Source organism: Struthio camelus, chromosome 1, assembly GCF_040807025.1.
Source record: "Struthio camelus isolate bStrCam1 chromosome 1, bStrCam1.hap1, whole genome shotgun sequence".
NCBI classification, from domain to species: Eukaryota; Metazoa; Chordata; class Aves; order Struthioniformes; family Struthionidae; genus Struthio; species Struthio camelus.
The window spans coordinates 176,809,798-176,832,706 of NC_090942.1; the positions used below are offsets into that span (position 1 = coordinate 176,809,798).

General features: G+C 37.1%; 1 protein-coding gene across 27 annotated transcripts in view; it reads left to right on the top strand.

Annotated features, from left to right (window-relative positions):
- The window catches only part of MYCBP2 (MYC binding protein 2), a 222,431-nt gene that overhangs the window by 134,772 nt on the left and 64,750 nt on the right, over positions 1-22,909 (top strand). For 10 of the 27 annotated variants that reach the window (XM_068929451.1, XM_068929456.1, XM_068929463.1 and 7 more), the window contains 6 exons: positions 6,466-6,563; positions 10,793-10,909; positions 11,696-11,836; positions 18,094-18,168; positions 20,331-20,555; positions 21,475-21,607. In XM_068929451.1, the coding sequence (XP_068785552.1) occupies positions 6,466-6,563; positions 10,793-10,909; positions 11,696-11,836; positions 18,094-18,168; positions 20,331-20,555; positions 21,475-21,607 (789 nt within the window). The remainder of the gene's footprint in view (positions 1-6,465; positions 6,564-10,792; positions 10,910-11,695; positions 11,837-18,093; positions 18,169-20,330; positions 20,556-21,474; positions 21,608-22,909) is intronic. The other 17 variants (XM_068929470.1, XM_068929471.1, XM_068929477.1 and 14 more) reach the window with 7 other exon arrangements.

The window sequence follows — 22,909 nt, forward strand, 5'->3', positions numbered from 1 at the left end:
ATTTCTCCTTTCGAAAATTGAGGAAGTGTGAGACTCTCAAATATGTGTACCAATTTTAAGTGCTTTGGGTTTCTTCCTTGCTGAAAATCTTTTAGCTGGCCTGCTGATCTTAGGGACTATAGTATGAGATACTATATGTAAGGTAGAAAGAATACTTGTCCAAAAAAAAGCCTGTATCTGGAATTGTATGTCAAAATTCACCATCTGAAATCACAACGTGAAAGACGTCTCAGAATATGTTTCATGTTATCTGTAATATTACAAGTCTAACATAAACCTATTTCATGAAAGTTTTATGCATGTTAAAAACAAACAGCTTAGCTGTTACGGTCTTTGAGACTGTTAATCAAATAAAGATGAAAACAAAACCTGACCTAAGTTGGTCCTGCTTTGAGTGGAGGAGGGAGGGCCACTAGAGGGGATTTGGACCTCCAAAGGTCACTTTCAACCTAAATTATTCTGTTTCTTTTCTATGATACCATATCACCTATTCAGAAATACTAGGTAAATCCCCCCAAAATTCAGTTTTTGAGCAATACATATACACATCCCTACATGCATACATACATATATGCATACACATACATACATATATACATACATACACACACACACATACATACATATTTATGTGTATATATATAAAAGAAGTACCAGGAGATTTCTTAAGCCACAATGCAGTTTCCACTTTTCAATATGCCTTTTGGCAGGCTCAGACTGAGACACCTAGAAACTGTTTTTTATCTGTTTGTGGGCCTACTATTTAGCCTGTCTGCAAACTTAACACTGTTTATTCCCAAATATGCCTACAAACGTGCACACTCACTCTCCTTCTCTGTCTACAATAGTGATTATAAGTAACCATGTCCATATATGCATAGACAATACCTCTGCAATGTTTCACATTGTAAAACGGGCTGGTATTAGATCTTTGCAGCAGTAGAAAGAATTCAGTTACCCTTTGAAATTGGTGTATAGACCGCTCTAAGATGATGCAGCAGAACCTCTGAATGGGCAAAAAGGCTATCACTTGTTTAGACCTAGCCTACTGAGCTTTTGGGGGTTTAGGATTTCCTCGCTGTGGACTTCATCTCAAATTTGAATGGGAAACAAAACATTAGGCTTCAGAGCAGGTGTAGCAGCTAGGTCAGTATCGTCAGGCTCAAGAGAGAGGAAATGAAAATGCATAGTGGATGTAGATAGTGGGGTTTATTTAAAAACCATGAGATGGTGGAGTTCAGGATCCTACGAGGAGGGAGCAGGGCAATAAGTAGGATTGCAACGCTGGGCTTCAGGAGAGCTGACTTTGGCCTCTTCAGGGACCTACTTAGGGAAATCTCATGGGGTAGGGCCCTAGAAGGAAGAAGGGTCCAAGAAAGCTGGTTAATATTCAAGCGTCACTTCCTCCAGGCTCAAGAGCAGTGCATCCCTCTGAGGAAGAAGTCGAGCAAAGCGGGCAGGAGACCTGCATGGATGAGCAAGGAACTCCTGGCAAAAATCAAACGGAAGAAGGAAGTGTACAGAATGTGGAAAAGGGGACAGGCCACTTGGGAGGAATACAGGGACGTTGTCAGAGTGTGCAGGGATGCGACAAGGAAGGCTACGGCCCAGTTGGAATTACATCTGGCAAGGGATGTCAAGGACAACAAGAAGGGCTTCTACAAATACATCAATAGCAAAAGGAAGACTAGGGAAAACGTGGGCCCACTGCTGAATGGGGCGGGTGCCCTGGTGACGAAGGATACAGAGAAGGCAGAGTTATTGAATGCTACCTTTGTTTCAGTCTTCACTGCTAAGGCCAGTCCTCAGGAATTCCAGACCTTGGAGACAAGAGAGGAAGGCTGGAGAAAGGAAGACTCTCCCTTGGTTGAGGAGGATCAGGTTAGAGATCTTTTGTCCAAACTTGACATCCATAAATGCACGGGCCCCGATGGGATGCACCCGCGAGTGCTGAGGGAGCTGGCGGATGTTATCGCTAGGCCACTCTCCATCATCTTTGAAAGGTCCTGGAGATCAGGAGAGGTGCCTGAGGACTGGAAGAAAGCCAGCGTCACGCCAGTCTTCAGAAAGGGTAAGGAGGAGGAGCCAGGGAACTACAGGCCTGTCAGCCTCACCTCCAGCCCTGGAAAGGGGATGCAACAGCTCCTCCTGGAGGTCCTCACTAAGCATCTGGAGGACAAGAAGGTGATCAGGAGTGGTCAGCATGGATTCACCAAAGGGAAATCATGCTTGACCAATCTGATAGCCTTCTCTGATGGAATGACTGGCTGGGTAGAGGAGGGCAGAGCGGTGGATGTTGTCTGCGTGGACTGCAGCAAGGCTTTGGACACTGTCTCCCATCACATCCTCCTGGGTAAGCTCAGGAAGTGTGGGCTAGACGAGCGGACAGGGAGGTGGCTTGAGAACTGGCTGGATGGCCGAGCTCAGAGGGTTGCGGTCAGTGGCGCAGAGTCTAGTGGGAGGCCTGTAGCTAGCGGTGTCCCCCAGGGGTCAGTCCTGGGTCCAGTCTTGTTCAATGTATTCATCAGTGACCTGGAGGAAGGGACAGAGTGCACCCTCAGCAAGTTTGCTGATGCTACAAAACAGGAAGGAGTGGCTGACACACCAGAAGGCTGTGCCGCCATTCAGAGGGACCTCGTCAAACTGGAGAGGAGAGCAGAGGGGAACCTCCTGAAGTCCAACAAAGGCAAGTGCAGGGTCCTGCACCTCGGGAGGAATAACCCCCATGCACCAGGACAGGCTGGGGGTTGACCTGCTGGAAAGCAGCTCTGCCGAGAAGGACCTGGGAGTCCTCGTGGACAACAAGTTAAGCATGAGCCAGCAACGTGCCCTTGTGGCCAAGAAGGCCAAGGGTCTCCTGGACTGCATGAGGCAGAGTGTTGCCAGCAGGTCGAGGGAGGTGATCCTGCTCCTCTACTCAACCCTGGGGAGGCCTCACCTGGAGTGCTGGGTCCAGTTGTGGGCTCCCCAGGACAAGAGAGACATGGCACTCCTGGAGAGAGTCCAGCGGAGGGCTACCAAGATGATTAGAGGGCTGGAGCACCTCTCCTATGAAGAAAGACTGCAAGAGCTGGGCCTGTTCAGCCTGGAGAAGAGAAGATTGAGAGGCGATCTCATCAACGTGTACAAGTATCTGAAGGGGGAGTGTCAAGAGGATGAGGCCAGCCTCTTCTCCGTGGTGCCCAGCAACAGGACAAGAGGCAACGGGCACAAACTGAACCACAGGCAGGTCCACCTGAACATGAGGAAAAACTTCTTGGCTGTGAGGGTGACAGGGCACTGGAGCAGGTTGCCCAGAGAGGTAGTGGAGTCTCCTTCGCTGGAGATATTCAAAACCCGTCTGGACGTGATTCTGGGTAACGTGCTCTAGAGGACCCTGCTTGAGCAGGGAGGTTGGACTAGATGATCTCCAGAGGTCCCTTCCAACCTAAACGATTCTGTGATTCTGTGAACCAACACAATTAGAGCTTGTATCCTACTTGGTTATTTCACATGTTCACTTATTCACTCCCACCTCAGTGTTACATTCACTTTCTCAACTTCCCTTCTCAGGAGGGAGATCGATGCTGGCCTGGAAAGGTCAGACAGTCATTTCAGTTTGCGCTGTGCAACTGCATGCAGTTAGCTGTCTCAGGGGTACTGGCCAAGGTCCCTTCGAATCCCCTGGCATTTGTCTCTTCACATCTCTCTGATCCCCAGGACCTTCCCCCATTTCCAGGATCTTGCCTCCAGTCGGGATCGTCACCCTCTTCTTTCCATGCCCTCTTCTCTCCAAGATCCTTCTTTGTTTCAGGAGTCCTTCTTTTTGGCCTGCTAAAAGGTTCTCTTTCTGGAACACCAAGCCCCCAGTTTTCCCAATCTAAATTTTCTATGTGCAGAAGCACAACATGTGATTAGTCTCCGAATTGGAAGATTCAGGACATGCCACTTTTGAGTTGCATAAAGTTACCAAGTTTCGTTCCATGGGTTACCAAAATTTACAGCCAGCCCATATCAGTTGCAGCTAGCAGCTGGCTTGTGGTTGTGCGTTCAAAAGTTTCATTTCAGACATTGATCCATCCGTACACACACCCACACCCAATTATCTGCTACCTGCTAGCATTCACAATTTAAGCTATTTTTTTGCCTATGACATTCCACCCCGTGCTTCTGCATCTGGACTATTTAGATATTATTATTAGGATGATATAGAGTTATTTAGTTAACAAAGCATGGATATCACTCAGGCTTGGACTTACTGTTACGCTTGGATTGATAATTCAATTCCAGATGCAAGAAGGTAGCAATACTTTTGGCATCGATTCTATGGAGTAATACTTTGCATATGGAATTTGTAGTATGATTTGTTAATTCATTTACCTGATGTCATTTATTAAGCAGTACTTCAGATCTAGAGTTGAAGGTCATACTTCTTGATCTTAATTTTTTTATGAGGCCTTTGCATCTGGGCTGTGCTTTTGAGTGGGCTTCAGTCTATGGTTTTGTACCCCTCAGATTGTGTTGACCCACTATAATGGGGTCCATGCAGTTAATAGAATGACTATACTGCAGTATATTGAACTGTGTGCGGTACTTGGCAACATCTGCTCTTGCCTCACAGGTGTTCTGGAGCAGGTGGATCGGTCCCCCAGTTGCGTGTTATAGTCAGCAAGAGGTACATCACATGTAAGCGCGTAGAGTTAGACAATGCTTAATACAATTAGTGTAAACAACATTACAGTTGGATACATTTTCACATCTAGCAGTTCTGCAGCCTTGAGGGTACAATTCCAAGAATAACTTTTTATTTTTAGATGTACAGTAGGCTCATGCTTGGATGGTATTTGATTGATTATAACCTTGGTGATTGATAAGCCTCCTATGACTGTTTACCTGTTTACTCATTTTTGACTGTTTTATCAAATTAGTCAAATCCCTTTCTGATCTTACAGATAATATAGTGAATAGGGTAGCAAAGATATTGAAGGCCTCATGGTTAGGCCTAGATCTTATGGGAGGGTTTGTGTGAGTTTATCAGCAATTCACCTCTCTCGATGCTGTGCAGCATCTTTTGTAAATACATAGTGATTCTCATAAATACACACAAACACACATATACGTAATGTTCATAGTTCAGTATCTATGATACTGGAATGGGATGATCAATTTTCTGTGTTACTTATAGAAGATAAGATTAATAAAAGATTGTTTTAATCGTTATCTTTGTTCCCCAAGCTGGAACATTTTCCTTCATAGAGGCTTCCAGTGTACTCAGTCACTTTTTCTCTAGTCCTTCGTCGGTTGATTCTGCATAAATAAACAGACAAACTTTACATGTTAGTTTAAATCAGCAGTTGTTGCATTTCTGCATAGAGTTTACCATCTTTTTCTCTTAAAGGGAAGATGTTAACACATTACTTAGGAACATTACTTAGGGTCAATTTTTAGAGATACTAGAACACAGCTGTTAAGCTTGGTTATTAGAGAGGTGTGGGTATCCTCTAATACTTATTTATGCCATCTTACTTCAATGTTACTTCTGTTCTAGGTCAGTCTTAATATCTTATCACTGTCACTTCTCAAGCCTTTGGATACCCGTGTTTAACTTTAGTACTGACAGCGCTGATTTTCCCCTCTGTTTCAAACCTCTTACTTTCTTGGAACCACTCCTAGATTCCTTATGTTACTCACGCATATATTTAGAAGAACATTACTGAAACCAACAATTTTATCGCTAAATCTGGCTGCTTCTTTTCAAGTTGCAGCTCTTCAAAGGATCACTCTTTAAAACGAAACAAAAAGACTTACTAAGGTCACTACGTTACTACAGTTCGGCTTTAATTGTGACTGCTGAAATAATTTCTGTTTATATTACCCAAGGTTATATCGCTCTGTTACTTAACTTTGAACTGTTTCTTTATGTAGATTTTTTTTTTATGATCAGAGATTTTTTACTGTGTCTTATTTTCCAGCTCAATCTGTTTTTATAACACTGTTGGCAAGATGCTGCTTCTTTACAGTATAGGCTTTTTCTTGTAGACCTGTGCTTCTAAGGCTCTTACCTGCTTATTACATTCTGGTGATTAGCATCTGCAGCAGCACATCAGGCATGAGCTATCATCTCTCCAGAAGCTTTGACTAGCACCTCTTAAGCTCTCGGCTCACAGTTCTTGAAATATTAACCCTGCAGAAACAGTTAGGATACAAAATTACTTGACTAAAAGTGCTTGTATGCATAATGTGTGACAGATATTTAAGAGGAACATTAAATGGTGTATCTGTAAATTTCCCCATGTGAGGATACAAATGTTGGGAAAGTAATACTTTGCATCATTGAGCACCTGCACATGTTGCCTATGTGAGACAGATCAGTGAGTGGTTATTTTGTATATTCTGAGTTATAGCACAAATTAACTATAGTCACCGTTTGACTGACATATCTCCTTATAATGTTTTTACTTAAACTCAGTCTTTGTTTGCTTATAGATGCTGGACTAGAAGTGAAAGTAAAAGATCCTCCAAAGGGAATGATACCACCTGGAACCCAACTTATTAAGCCAAAAGCAGAACCTCAGCCAAACAAGGTTTGGAGAGTTAAAAATATATATATTTTACTGGTCTTTGGGTGGTGTTTTGTTGTTGTTTAGTACATGCTTTAGTACATGCTTACAGCGGTGCAGAACCTGAGGATATATGTAAATCACTTTAATATGCTGAATGCACATAAAATGAAAGATGTTCATTCCATTATCTTTTTATTTGTCCATTAATAAAACTAAGAAATTGTGCAGAAACTGACTTTCTCTTGACTTGTCACACAAACATTGTACAACCACTATAAAGAATACAGACTGCATTAGGCACTGTTATTAGTTCTTTTTGTTTGATATTGTACTGTGGTGTGAAAAGGAAAATAGCTTTATAAAGATCTGGTTTGTTTTGTGATAAGCCTCTTTCTTCAGTCAATATAAAATGCTATATTAATTTAGTAACATCTTTCATAGAATTTCATACTTTTATGTTAAAAAGCCCCATCTGTAGCTTTTGACTTCCCCATTTTGTCCATCCAAAAGGACTAAAGTAGACACAAATAATGGAGGAAAGCTGAAAGATGGCAATGCTTTAAAGAAAACAACTTTCTCTGAGATGCTCAGGAAGTGATAACCAGCAAGGTGCTGAATCTTTTGTTTGTGGAATTAAGCTGTATTAAACGGTGTGGAATTGTGAAATACGACAAGGTTATTCTTGTCTGTCTTATTACAAGAACAAAGGTGGACTATTCAAGGATCAAGTATTTGCCAACTTATTACCTATACAGTGCATCTTGATCTATTTCTTTTCCAACTGTCGGGATAATCTAGAGACAATAACTTTATTATACAGCTACGCAGTCCATAAATGGATCTAGTGTCTGCTTCTGCCACTAACAAGATCCTTCCCTCTGTACCCCTACCATGAAAGAAAACAAAAATTACCTTTAGTTTCCAAGTAGCTTTTGACTCCTTATTGCATTTTTTAAAAAATATACTCTTAGATTTTCCCCCTTCTCTTGTGGTTAGGAATAGCTAACCTGGTTACTCTATTAAGCTAATTAAAACACCCCATTGCTATTAGGTGAGATTCATCTCACATAAATTAATGACATCTCTGTCCAAGCTCATCATCGTCTGTCATTTGCAGCCAGTGAAGTGAAAGAGACATCTGTTCCACAGTGAGATAAATTGCTGACTGGAAGCGCCTTCTCTCTTTTCAGTTAGTGCAATGGGAATCTAGGTGCCTGGCTCATATATGATGGCTGCGATTAGTCACGTAACACTCATCATAAACAGTTACGAATACCTGACAAAAGTTAGGTCACTGATATTCTGAAGTATTAGCCAGTGTTTAATCATATTCCTGTGTCTTTCTGCTTGTGTGTCTTGTTTTTTCCTTTGAGTTGTGAGGTCTTTAAAAGAAGAGCCATCTTTCTGTCCTGTAAGAGCTAGTGTCTGTAGAGCCTTCGTCCATAGCTAGGATTTATTGATATTGCAGTAATACACGAGATTTTTCGTGATAAATCATTTTATCAGTCTTCTTTGTCACAATAAATCTCATAATAAACCAAATTTGAATAAATCTGTGTGTATGAACAGCAGTATTATGAATAATACAGGAAGGTAATTACTGTACTGTACTCCATGCTTCGGAAGCCAAGAATGCAAATTACACATGTATCAGTTAAAGGTGGTCCAATATACCAAATACTGTTTCATTGAGAGGAATGAACAGTTCATCTTCTTGAAGCTTCTTCATCTTCTTTTCCAGCCCTAAATTTCGGATAGTTATAGCCAAAAGACACTAACAGTACTTTCTCAGTGGTAATCTATTCTCAACTCAGAATATTTACGTTGAGCCTGAGGAGCATTCCGGTTCTGAGGTCAAACCTGTTTGAATCTTAAATTGAAAATGGATGATATATCATGATTTGGCATTGATTTCTTCATTCTCTGTTATTTGAAATGGGATGAAAATCTAACTTTCATGTCTGTCGAAGTTGGCAAAGATGATTATCATAGTTACCTGTTTCCAGCCTAGGAATATGAACACTAATAAGTGCTATGCCCTCATTGGCTGTGAAATTCAGATAAACAAAATTTGTGGTAAATACCATCCCACATCCTACTGAGGGAAACCTTATGTCTCAAGCTATGTAATGTAACTTGGAGTATTTGGAAAGACCACAAGAAAGCAGCCCTACTTTAGCTGAAATGGAAGGGGCAAGATTAGTACCAGTATGATTGTATACTAACATGTTTTGATGGTTTCTTGTGTCTTTGCATGTTTTGGACAAGAAACTAGTGTCTGTTGCAAAAAAACAGAAAAGCTCTGGGCAGCGGATGATTTTTTTGCCTCCCTTCACAGGAGGGTATTGCGCTTGTTAAGATTGTTGTATCCTATATAACACACCTTTCTGTGCTGCAAGATGTACCTGTTTTCACGTTCACCAGATAGGACGGCAGAGTAACAGAGCTTTTGCAAAGCACCATGCCCTGTAGTGTGTATATACATATATGTACGTATATGTTCATTGCTGTGCCTCTCTTCTAGTCAGTTCTTTCAGGCTAAGCCCTTCTTCCATGGAAAAAGTGACTGTGAAGATGTTAAAGGAGAGAGTTACTCGACCACTGTGCCACATGGAAATGTTTAAAGCAAAGAGATTCTGTATCAGAAAGAGTGAGATAATTAGGGTTGTCATGTAGAGGCAAAGGGGAAGGCTTCATCTATCTTTTCTTGTATTCCCTTAGACAGTCTTTCCATGGATCCGATCCGTAAACAATCAATAGTTGCTGTTTGAGATTTTCTATTAAATAATTGGTTGTTATAAGGCAGGCAAACCTTCCTTCCAGGCCTCTATATATTCCTCTCTATATATTCTTCAGGATATGTGAATATATATTCTCTATATATATCCTAAAGGATATGTGAATTCTCCTTTCTCTGTATTCAGATTTTTAATCAAAGCTCTAGCTAACCTGTCATGAATTTCTGGAGCCCAAAATCTTGGGATAATAATGCAGCCCCCCCTGATTTGCATGGCTTTGTTTATAAGCTTGTTTATGTTGGGAATGCTGTTAGTAGTGATTCAGCATTGTATACTTACAAAGACCTTGAAAATTCTTGGATATAGTACTTAGTTTGAAAGAAGTCTAAATTCTGGGAATAACAGGATTACCAGTAAGCAAACCCTTAAACATTTTGGAGTGGAGTTAAATTTGAAATTTCTGGTCTTTCTAAGCTTCTTACCTTTCATCAGTTTTCTCTTTTTTTTTTTAGTGAAACATATATTTTTTTTTAAACTAGCCTTTCAGATAAATGTAATTTCTTAACATAATTCCTTTCTTTAACAAATATGAATTAATGCACTTCCTTATTAGATTTCAGTACCTTTTCTTGAGTTTATTGTTTCCTTATCATTTTGTGCTTTAGGTTGAGTAGAAGATTGTGTGTATGTTCTTAGTTGATACTTTTTTCAGTTTTACATGTGGAATTTAGAAGTGGCCTTCCAAGAAAAACGTTTTGTACAACATAAACAGAATATATGAATCTCTTAGGCCATCTTTTTGGTTTCAGAAATTACATTTTCTGATTTTATATTTATTCTTTGATGGGTCAGGTGCCTGATAACTTGTTTGAATGGCAAAAAAAGATGATGAATAACAACTGGGAGATTTTAGGTATTATAGTAAATCAAACTAGCAACAAGGCGTGTCTGATCTAACCTTCCTATGGAAAAGGGAGAAATTATTGAGATAGCTGTCTTATAAATTATAAACAAAATAAGGAAGTAGAAAGATCTGCGCTCTTACTGTTTTTAAATTGCTACTTCTCTAAGAAAAATGCCCAAATTTTAACCAAAAAACTGACTAAAAGTAGAGTGTTTTGGTAGCACCAAACGGGAACCAGTAATCCTGGGTTCGTTAGTTACTGGCGATACTAAATTTAAAAAAACAAAACTTTGAAACTGACAGGAATGAATAAAGTTGAGGTGAGCGTTTAAAGAATCAGAAGCTTTCACTGAATGTTGTTTAACAGAGATTTTTCAGAGATTGCGTCAATGTACTTTTACTGGTAGGACGTTTTTGAACGTTGTATTGGGTATAACAAAAATTAAAATCATATGTAACAGCCATGGGAAACTAGCAACAAACTGTAACTCTTACGACTGCCATTTCATCACTGTAGCATTTCAGAATCTGTTAAATCTATTTCTTTTTACCCTTTGAGAACTCTGTTCCAATTTTTCTTCCTTACTGTCTTCCTTTGCTTCTCTTAGGTCCGCAAATTTGTGGCCAAGGACAGTGCAGGGCTTCGTATCCGTAGCCACCCTTCCCTTCAAAGTGAGCAGATAGGCATAGTGAAAGTCAATGGATCCATCACTTTCATTGACGAGGTAATTAATACGAAATTTCTGTTGAAAATTGGTCGAAGATGTAAAGTTAATCCATGCAAATAATGGCTTATTTTTTTCATGTTTAGATGTTGACGTATATAATTTAAGAATATGTGAGCTATAAATTGCAAAATTATAAATATTTAGCCATTTCATTTTTCAAGCTGTTATTTCTTTACTTATTTTAAAATGTGTACAACAAACTTTTGAAAATGTTATATGAGGAAACAAAATTCTTAGAGTTCATTGTACTATATTATATCTCTAAGAACTTAATTCTTCATGATTTACTATTTGAACAAAAATTCTAAAGTGTAAGTATCATTTACATTATACCTTTCACTTACACTTCTGAAAGATCACTATTACATCAGACTGTTGTGCATGTATTTTTCTTACAGTATAACTTCCTATATATGTATAATGTCATGCAAGGGATATTTTTGCAGTTTACTAAATAAATGCAGAAGTGGAAAACTCAAAAGTGGAGAACAGTAAGCTTATGAAAGCTTAGCTTATTTCTTTCATCTTTTCTCTCAAAGCAAATCTTGTTATTGCGTGATTGCATTAATGTCACTCCTAGCCTGTTAAAAAGATATGCCTCTAATTGCTCTGATACTCTGATTGTGTCAATATCCCTCTTTACCTCTTCTTACATTTTGCGAATATAGTTAAGAGCATTTCTGTCTTGCTACTGCTGTCTGCTTGTCTAAAGGCTGTTAATCCTTACTAGCCAGGAACAGTTACAGGAGGGCATGGCTCGTTTTTGTTGCTTGTTTCCCATAGATCCACAATGATGATGGTGTTTGGCTGAGGCTGAACGATGAGACAATAAAGAAGTATGTTCCTAACATGAATGGTTACACTGAAGCCTGGTGTCTCTCTTTTAACCAGCATCTTGGCAAGAGCCTTCTGGTACCTGTTGACGTAAGTAAAAGGTGCCTTTGAAAAATATCCAAAGTACACTCTGTCCTCATTATAAGCCTTTCTTTAATTAAGGCTGCAAATGATCAGTCGTGAGGTAAAGTTTTTAAATCATTCCATGCCGTCTTATGTATGTATTTGCCTTTTTGAGGGCTATTGTGTAATGAGGGTGGAGTGTAGAAAGGTACAAGACTTTTTATGTTGAAGGCTTCTCTTCTGGGAGAGAAACAAAAGTGCAAGGACCAATATGATAGGGTACTGAAGTGTAATCCTATTAAAGTATGGTCTGAACCAGTTGTTTCTGATGGCAAGACCTCATTGTACATAAAAATGGCCCATTGATGCAGGGGATTTCTGAAGAGGCTTACTGCCAGAAGTTAATCCATGTAACTGATGCTTTTTTTTTTTAAAGCTTGAAAAAAATCCTTTGGACCTCTTGCTTTTCACAGATATCTTTTGTGAGTTTTATATTTGAATCCTTGAGTTATCAATTTATTACCTAATCAGAGAATCCTAAAGCATCAAGACCAAGTAACAATATTGAATTTATAATTAGAGCGAGCATTATTTTTCTGGATAGCTTTAATAGCGATCACCATCTTTACAATCCAAAGATTATACGTTTCCTAGTGACAAGGTAGGGCAAAGAAAAAAAAAGTACGTTAGCCAAATCGATGTTTCTCAAAAATTGTTACACAAGTACAGGCCTTTCTGGCTCATCTATCTTTGAGCATTACCCAGAGAAGGCAGAAGCTCGACTTCTACAGGGCAGAATGTGAGAACCAGAAATAGTTGCTACTGCAGGTGCTTAGATTCGACTTTTCCTCTGAGTGGAGTGAGCTACAGCCTGTAGTTAAAGAGAGTTAACAAATATTTGGCCAATTTAAACACCTGCAGCCACTAATTTCACCCTGTTTATATTTCCCTGTAGTAGAACTGAGATATTCCCAGTTCCAATGAAACTGAGCTGCTTGCCAATAGCAAATCTGGCAATTCATAGATGACCTGTGGCTGCAGCCTGTATTCTGAGAAACACGAAGTCAAATGAAATCTCTTCTTATTCACCTGCTTATCTGGAAATTATTTGTTAACAGAATTCTCTTTGGAGGTTTCTTTCAATAAAGTCTTTATTTTGGAGAATGACTTTAGTATTGCATTTGGGAAGCAAATTATTTCTATCCTCAGCTATCAGTCCCTCAGATACAATAGTGACCAGCATATTTATCTAGATTATTGTAGAGTATGTGAAACACAGAAAAAAAGTTAGTTTTACTTAAAATCTTACTCATATTTTTGATCTTAGAAATCAATACTTATTAAAAATAGCTGTAGTGTACTTCTGTGAAACGCTAATGTTTATATGCAGCCATTAAATTTTACCCATTCATCTATGATAGAAGTGAATTCACCCATGACTAAATATTTAACTTGGGTAAATAATCTAAGAATGGATGGGTATTATATTTTGTGAGATTTTTTTTTTTCCCGTCACTGATACTTTTTTACTTGCTGAGAGGAAAATCTGAAGGCTCATGAGGTTTTTTATATCCCTGGAACAGTAGTCATGTACATGGTTAGCAAGAACTTACTGGATGATGTTTTTCTAATGGCTCCAGTAAACACTTTTTTTCCAGGGAAGAATATACTCTCAGCTCTCTGAGAAAAGCTTAAAAGGAATGGTTCATATAAAAAAAAAGAAAATGAACATTCAGTCTTGATAATGTAAGAGATTTCATTTGAATAAGTATGTCAGGTACCATGAAATGTAAAAAACAGTATATAATTATCATTTGTGTATTAAATTATAAAATGGCTCTTTTTCATATACTTCACTATATGATTGCTTCTTTAAAGTTCAGACAAAATATTACCATCTTTTACTTCTTCTTAAAGAGTATCATGGGCTAGTTTTGATACCGTTTAAACTGTTATGAGCCGAGAGGTATTACTAGTTTTCTTTTAACTAACCAGTTACCTTACATCCTTAATGGCAGAAGGTAAAATCACGTGCCTTCATAGCATCAGATCAGTGAGCAGCCAGTGGCCAACAGAGCAAAAGTTTTATGAAAGCAACTGTAATTATAATGTGGCTAGCTATAGTACCAGATGTATTTTGATAGCTATATAATTAGAAATAAGTTTCAGATGGGAGGTTTCTGTGCATCTCCTCTTTTCAAATTTTTTTGAAAGGACATAGAAAGGAAAAAGGAAAGAATGCTCTCTAATATCTTCGTCTTTTCTTAAAGACCACAAAATAAAATTCACGGTTCACTGGCTTACTTTTGAATGCCTTTGTGCTTGCTGCATGCTCTTATCCCATAATGCACACCACATAACCCCCAACTTCATGAAGTTCAGTTAACTCTTTTGTAAGCCCCTGATTTTTATAACTCAGCTTAAAACTTGTTTTTCCTGGTGAATGTAGATCACATGAAGTGATACTGTTTTCTTGGTAGAGAGTTTTAAAATAAAATCTCTTAAGGTAATTACTGAGCTGAGAATACTGAAGAACATACATCTTTCATCCCTCTAAATTGTCCAAGAAAAGAACTGTATTTTAAGTTGTCAGATTTGATAAATGCAGACCTCTAGAGGTGAATGACCCATATGGCAAAGGATATTCAATTAGGTAATAAACGCTTAGAGAGTCTGTGGAACAAACTGAAATTATCTATATCTGTGCATCCTTTTATGTTGATTTGGATAACTGGATGACATTATGACCAGAATGCAGTAAAAAATCTGTTAATATGCAAGATTTTTGAAATTCAAAGCTGTCCTACCAATGTTGGCTCCAGAAGAGGCAGACATACTGGAAAAGTCTCCTACATGACTGAAAATACATAGGGAAAATCAAATGGCTGAATTAGGTGTGGTATTCCCTATTCAAATTAACATCAACTTTCAGTTACTCCTACAGTTACTTTTGTTTGACTCATTTTTTTATTTAACTCATGAGTGTGCAGACCTGGCAATGCCCATTATGCTACTTTTGGTTACCATTAGATGCATAAGCCTTTTGTCATCATCCCTTAAGTAAATAAAATCTCTCAGTACGTTTTGCAAAATAGATTTAAGGTATATTTTCTAGAGAAAGCTTTAAATATTCTATTTCATTACGGTATTAAGGAAGTAATGAACAAAGAAAATAGTAGAGATGATTTTCAGAAGTGCTAATTTCAGCCTCTAGTTCTGTGTAGTGTATATATTGTGTTTGCATTTTATGTTTATTTATAGACATTGACAAAGCACTTTATGATAAAGCAAATATCTAATAGCTTAGATCTCGGGAAATGCATCTCTAAATATTTTGATCAAAGCTATTATATGTAAAGATAAAAGATCACAGGAAAGCAGAGACCTCTTGTAATTACCAGACTCTACTTATTTTTGCTGTGCTCATTTACTTTGTAAGAAGAGCTGTATATTCAAATCTGCTCCTTTTGTTGCTCTTTTCATGAGGAATTGCTATGTAGTCATTGATCTAAAATTGTGAATATTATCCATTGTAGGTAATATGATCATGAGACTGAGTTTATGCTAACCTTAACAGATTGTGATCTTGGATAAGCTACTTGCTTTCCTGGTAGTTAATTTTCTCTCTGTTTTGTGAGATTCAGTTAACCTTTTTTGAAAAATATTTGTAAAGTTCTGATAGACTGTTATGTATACGGACAGATATGCTTACACATAGTACATAGCAAAAAGGTACATAACACCTAGAACAATACACACTAGGGAGAAATAGTATTTTATTTTATGGGAAGTTAACTTACCCTCTCTTTTGATTAAGCTCTGGAACTTGACATTTTGAAATCATATTCTGAATATGCTTCTGTTACTTATTTCAAATGTCAACCATTATAATTACATGGAGTACTATACCCTTCTGCAGTTTTAATTGTTACATTCCCCAACCATTGTAGGCAAACAGCATGGAGGAACTGCAAGTTTTTCAAGCCGTTATTCCAGTGGAAAAAAAGAACCCAAATTAATAGGGAGATTGCCGTGTTTGATCACAGAACCTCAGAAAGCTTAATGTAGCTGTGCTTCAGTGTTTCCACATAACAATAGACTTCCTCAGTCATTTTAGGCATGATAGGGAACAATTGGACAGTAAATAACTCTGTTGAGTAAGATGTCAAGATGATTGTTTAAGATAATAGCTTGTTGCTGTAAGAAAATAATACTAATTTATTTTCGTTTGTTTATTTTCTGCTAATATTTGGTGGTGAACTGTATTCAATTTTATGATTTCTGAAACTTAGACTCTATTGGAAATGAATCTGAAATTAGGAATTCTGGAAATTATTTTTAATTTTTGGAAGGGAAGGCTGAAAAGTAAAAAAAAACAAAACCAAAAAAAAGTAAATCTACTGATGGTAGCATAAGGACTAAATGTAGAAGCTTGAATGTAGTAGTTTCTAATTCTCAAATGAATGCATGCATGATGTATTCTTCTAAACTTGCATGTATCATGCCAGGAAGGAAGGGAGTTTTAAAAATTCCAAGAGCAAATCAGAGGAGAGGTTCTAGTTTGACCTCCTCTATGTGGCAGAGGCAGCATGGTCCCATTGCACTATTGTTAGTTTCTTTTGTGTTTTTCACATACAGCTTTATAACATACAAAACCAGTTCTCCGAAATGATGTTTAATATTTTACATATGGATAGTCCACATTTCTCTGTGTGATAGAAGTCAGTCACAAAATATGAGATGCATACCAGGTAATAATCAGTCTGTTAAACTACATTATGTATCTATGAAATAAACTCTGACTGGGCAAATGTAGGCTTTTTATAGTCATCATAGTTTTATGTCAAACTGATACGCCTTCACTCTTCCATCTTCATATTTAACAACATGCCATACCCCCCCCCCCCAAACAACAACAACAAAAAAGCAAATAGATTTCTCACTCACCTATTAGTTCCTCTTTCAATTCCAGGTAGATATACTATGTTCTAAAGAAATTATTGTGTTTGACAATTTCTCTGTTCTTGTCAAAATTATGAACAATTTGCATTACTAAACCTTGATGTAAGCAAAAGTTTTGCAGGGTGTAGCTAGATGATTTGCTTTTTTCTTGAGATGGAGTTGTTCATTTGTAACATATGTGAATGTGTTTTCCAGGAATATAGAAAAAGCATGTCAAGGTTCTGTTTCTGGTTCAAGTGATTCATTTCCTTTTCTTTAACTACTGTTAAATTTTAATGTGACTGTTGTCCAGGGATTTCACTTGCTTCCCTTGTCAGAATTTAGATTAACAGATTAAAAGATGTTGATGTATCTTTTAATACAGATAAAATGGTAGCTTTGCCAAAGGTTTTCTGACATAAATACTGATTATTAATACTACTATCTGTACGCTATTACTAATTCTTACATTTGACAGGAACAGTGGAAATTTCTTTGAAATGGATAGAAGCAAAAGTGATACTTCATGGAGAATAGATAGCTTTTTTGATGTTCTCCAAGGGCTAATAAATACTGTCCTAGCTGTTCTGTGGGAGGAAAATGTACACAGAACATTGTTTATTTCTATTTTATGGGCAATTGATTATAAAATTCATGAATTGTCTTTCGCAGCTCCACTTGGTTTATGATGCTTCATAAGAAACTAGTAAATGTATTGTATATTTTATAAAATTAATGAGATCGTAGTGCTCGTTCTCCTTACAGCACTCTATTAAATTTTCGCTTCTTATAAAGAGTGCGATTTTGGTGTGCAAACTAGTGATACCATTTTGTAAAAGTGAGTTGCTTTCAGCAATATTGAGCTTAGCACTTCTGCATCTTTTCAATACTGAAATGGTAACTAAAAGTCCATGTGCAATTGTCCTGCAATAATAATTGAAATTGTCTTTCAAAAAAGCAATCTATCCTACTATAAAACGATGGCACGTACTGGAACAATCTATTGTTCATTGTGGCAGAAGTGTGAGATCTGTCTTGCACAAAGTCTCAAGTTTTATAAGAAATGTCTGGCTCTTAATTCAGTAAATGGCATGACACACTACATTCATTTCGAGCTTTCGACATACCAAACTGCTTTTGTTTAATAGATGATTTGCCATGGTGTGCGATGAACTCAGGTGACTCCATTTGAAAAAGCAAACTTTTCCCTTTTGCAAAACATACTACCAGTAAAATTACTTGTGAAGAAAGTCTGCATTATGCTATCTCTAGCTTCTTCCTCCAATGTTTCTTTGTTCCCATTTCTTTGTTGATATTTGTCTTTTTTAAACTTTATTGCTCAGAATGTCTTTAATGCTAGCCAAGGAGTCAGGGATTTGGACTTTTTTTCATGGACTTCCAAAGCTTTACCCCCCAAGGTGAGTTAAATGTCAGGAACAGTCACATTGCATCTCTTGTTTTCAGAATGTACATTGTAATTCAACTTTACATTAAATATTCTTTGAGGTCTCTTTTATTTGGAAATTTTTTAATGGGAAATGGCAGATTTTCATAGCATATTGTATCTGTACTTATTCCTTTAAGATAAGGAAAAATACTAAAGGAGATTACTGAATATTCATTAATTCGTAAGTAGCACCCTTCTCTTTTTAACAAATGAAATGAGAAATTCAGAAGGAAGGCCTAGAAGCCTCCATAAATGCTTTCGTTCTCTCTTTTTAACACAAAACGCACTGGTAAATTTTTTCTGTTTTTCAAGGGCACATAATTAAGCATTTAATAAGAGGACAAATTCATATGAGTAAACTCACAAATATTTAACAAATACTCAGTCCATTCCTAGTCTATTTTAAAATTGCATGATTATAAGAAAAAATTGTTATATACTGTTAAGCAGTTTAAATTCTCTGCTTGTTTTTCTAAATTTCTTTGCTACCCTGTAGTGATTTTGATGTCAGAGTTGTTTCTCTTCATAATGAAGATTATACTCAGTGTTGCACATTTTAGTTTAGAGGTTTAAAACAATGGTTTTTCACCAAGTCTTCTTCCCCAAAATAGTGAACTTCTTTGCTGCTATATAAATATATAGAAAATACTCAAGCTGTCTTTAGAACACAGTTTTTTCTCCTTAAACTAGTTTACCTCAGCTTGCATTACCTTACTTTAAAATTGGCTTATTTGCAGAACAGATTCATTCAGTGTAAAGGCTTATTGGAAAGACTGCTCTAGTATTCTGGACATAGCGCGTAGACTTGAATACTGAAAAGCTGAAAATATAATAATTAAAGAGATCAGAAGAAATCATGTTAATTAAAAGGGAAATAAAATAGCCAGAAGATTGGTTTAAAGCTGATGAAAGGAGGTACTTTTTTTAAACAGCAGGTAGTGAACTCCTGGAAGGTGTTGTTGCAGGAGATTGTGTTGGCAGAAAGTATCGGCATGTTCAGAAAGGAATTAAACAAATTCATAGAAACCAGATTCTTGACCATACAGTAAAAGAAATAGGGATTTACCCTCTAACATGCATAATCAAATGATTTTAGAGCTGGTGGTGTATAAGGGATGAACCACTAATAATGGCTTGCGTGCTATTTCTAAACAGCATCTCCTATTGCATTGTTGGAGACAATATACTGGACTAAGTGAACCACCGGCCTCACTCAGTAGGGCATTGCTCAGGTTCTTAACTTTCAGCTCTTAAAAACACGTGTTATTTGCAGTATAAGCATAATAGACCTTACTCCTGCTTCTCATTTGCTTTCTTCTGATCTGAACGTCCCTAACACTCACTACTCCTTTCCCTCATATTTTCCTATACAATAGGCATTTTACTACATTACAGCTGATTGCAAATTTGTGCCACTAGTTCTCTTTTTTCCCAGCAGCTCCCATTTTTCGTGACAGGATATGCAAAAGTGTGTTGTCATTTCAGATTTAGATATATTTTTTAATCTGTAATTGTTAACTAAGTGAAACAAATGTGCAGGCTGTTCTGTTTGTCATAGTGAAAATAATGAACACACGGTACTATTTATGCATGCATTTAAGAATCTGTGGTGTTGCTATTACTCTTTGTCGTAACTTTACCTTTACTCTGTATTAGCAACCTATTAGAAAAGTGAAGTCCAAAAAAGAAGCGTTATCATTTGGAAAGAGATAATATTTAAATTCCCTTTACGGAGCCCCAGACTTTTTACTGAATTCTTTCACAAATAGAGCAGGAAGGCTGAGTTTCTATCCTGATAAATGTCGGTATGAGACAAGGTTTAGTGAAAGTGGTAGAGTAAATAATTTGCATCTAACTGCAGATAGGAGGTATTCCATATGTGTAAATGGTCTTCATTTTCACCATTGTTGTTTAAAGAGTAATATGGCTCTTTTCAGTTAATTCCCAATTTACTAGTAGTTCAGTTGTTCTGTGTATCATTGCATGCTAAAATTGGCAGTGTAACTAGCACCTCTTATATTTGGAATTTAGTTACTGTGGTCTTGAAAGAAGTATATCTTATCTCAAGAGTTCAGTGTTATTAGCAGGTTTCATTCTGTTCTGTTTTGTTTTGCCTTTTTTTAATTTTTGCAGGAATCTAGGTCTAATACTGATGATTTTTTCAAAGACCTAAATTCACACTGCCCACAGGAAGCAGTGATGCAAGAACAAGATATGCCATTCTTTCGAGGTGGACCTGGAGTGTACAAGGTAGTGAAGACTGGCCCATCAGGTCACAACATCAGAAGCTGCCCTAACCTTAGAGGTATCCCAATTGGAATGTTAGTTCTGGGAAACAAAGTCAAGGCAGTGGGCGAGGTATGGATCCTTGTAGCTTTAGTTCATGTCTTCATAGATAGCAGTGTGTAACAGTAGTAAACTCAACAAAAGAATCTGCCCCTATCCAGGTTTGCTTTTCCAATCCTCATGATAAATACTAACTTTTGACCTTGGTTTATATTATAAATACTAATGCAATTCTGTCTTTTGCCTTTTAGATATGTGTGCATTGATTGGAATAACATTAAAGTTGTACTGCAGTTACATATGCTTGTTTATTTATTTCTGTTATATATTTCAATATTCCTTACCAAATAATATTTCCTGTTTTATTTTTTTGATCATATGCTTTGAAAGAATTTTATTTCACTGAAAAAATTTTTTTCTAGGGCCTAACTAATTAAAGAATGATTCTATTTCTCTGTGCTGATTCAGTTGTTCAGTTGCTGAACCATTATTACTGTTCCTAGTTGTCCAGCCGTGGTGTTTTACAGTTAAGAAGGGCTTAAGGATGTAGTGTGTCATGCTATTTCCTAAATAATGTCAGGAACAAAATTAGTACACATATGAACATTTCATATAGAACTAGGTATTATAACTTTTTTATTGCAGCCACCAAAAAAAAAAAAAAGCATACCATGTTGAATATCTCCTTTCAAGTTCTTATTTAAACATCTTGTTTGGATGTTACAAAACGGTGATGTTGATGTTTTGCTTTTACTGAACATAAGCAGGTCTAATATTTTTGAAATATTCCTAATTGTAAACGTGCCATAAATGGTTTTGGTCTTTTGATCTACCTCAGCCTGTGACCTTCATTTAAGAAACTTTTTTATTAATGTTATCTTTGTAATATGAAGATTACATATTTTTCAGATACTGAAACATGTTGCTGAATCATGCTACTGAAGTATCTGAAAAGTCAGTAAATTGTGCTTTTTTTGTGTATGTGCATCAGGTGACTAATTCAGAAGGTACATGGGTGCAAATGGATAAGAACAGCATGGTAGAGTTCTGTGAAAGTGATGAAGGCGAGGCATGGTCATTAGCTAGAGACAGAGGTGGAAACCAGTACCTCCGACATGAAGATGGCAAGTTTGTTTTTTTTTTTTTAAATAACTTATGCAAATTTTATAAGCTAAGTAGATAGGACAAATGACTTAGGAAGGAACTGTGAATGTTAAAGAAGTATAACAATTATTCATACTTTTTCATTTGAGTTACTTTGCATAGTTGAACTTTAAAGCTGTTTTAAAATACGTTCTTCAAGTGTCTGGTTTTTTAAAAATATTTCCCAATGTTTTCTTTCAGACCGGTTATGGATCATAATTTTGTCCTTCTTTCTTTCAGCTATAGAGATAATTTTCAAAAAAGTAACTCTGTCTTGCTTTTGTTATTTCCTTTGGTCTATTTTGTGTTTCTCTGAAAAACAGAACAGAATGAGTGATTTATGTCAGTTCTGATTGTGTTTATTTTGTTAATTCTGCCACATAGCATCGTATTAAAACCCGTTACAGATTTTTAAACACTATCTTGAAAATTAACATCAAATTAGTTCATTATTTGAGCTGACAAAGTATGATTACCTTCTGTTAAAATGCAAGACCTTCTGTCCTGATAATTCACATTCAGGTTAGGTAAGACCTTGATACAATAAAAGGAAACATTAAAAAATCTTAGTACACATATATACTTAGTTTTTTTCATTTGTTTTCTTAAATCATTCTCCTTGTTGATCTCCCTCCAAACAGGTTATCATTGCTGATCTAAAATGTCTTCTTTTCACCCTGAATGCTTCAGGTGATTACCCTGAGGTTTCCTGAAACTGTTATTGTCATTTCCTTAGCAGATGGTCCTGGACCTTCTGGATGGGTTCTCCTGTGCAAGATTATGAGCTACCTATATTTCCTCAAAAAATGGCACCAGATGGGACTTTATCAGTATCTATACTAGCCAATCAGTATCAGTACTAGCCAGTGAATCATAGAATAGTTAAGTTTGGAAGGAACTTATGGAGGTCATCTAGCCCAACGTCCCTCTCAGCGCAGATCCAGCTAGATGAGATTGATCAGGCCCTTGTCTAGTCAAATGCTCAGTATCTCCAAAAATGGAGATTTTGCAACCTCTCTGGGCAACCTGTTCATGGTTTGACCCATGTTCATGGTGAAAATTTTCCTAATACACAATCACATTTTCCCATGCTGTACCCTTTGTTTGTTGTCTCTTGTCCTGTCACTGTGAATCTCTGAGAAGAGTCTGGCTTCATCTTCTCTGAATGCGCCTGTTAGATAGAGAGTTGAAGAGAGCAACAAGATCTCCCTTTAACTCTCTCTTCTTAAGTCTGAACAAACCCAGTTCTGTCAGCTTCTCAGACATTACATGCTGCAGTCCTT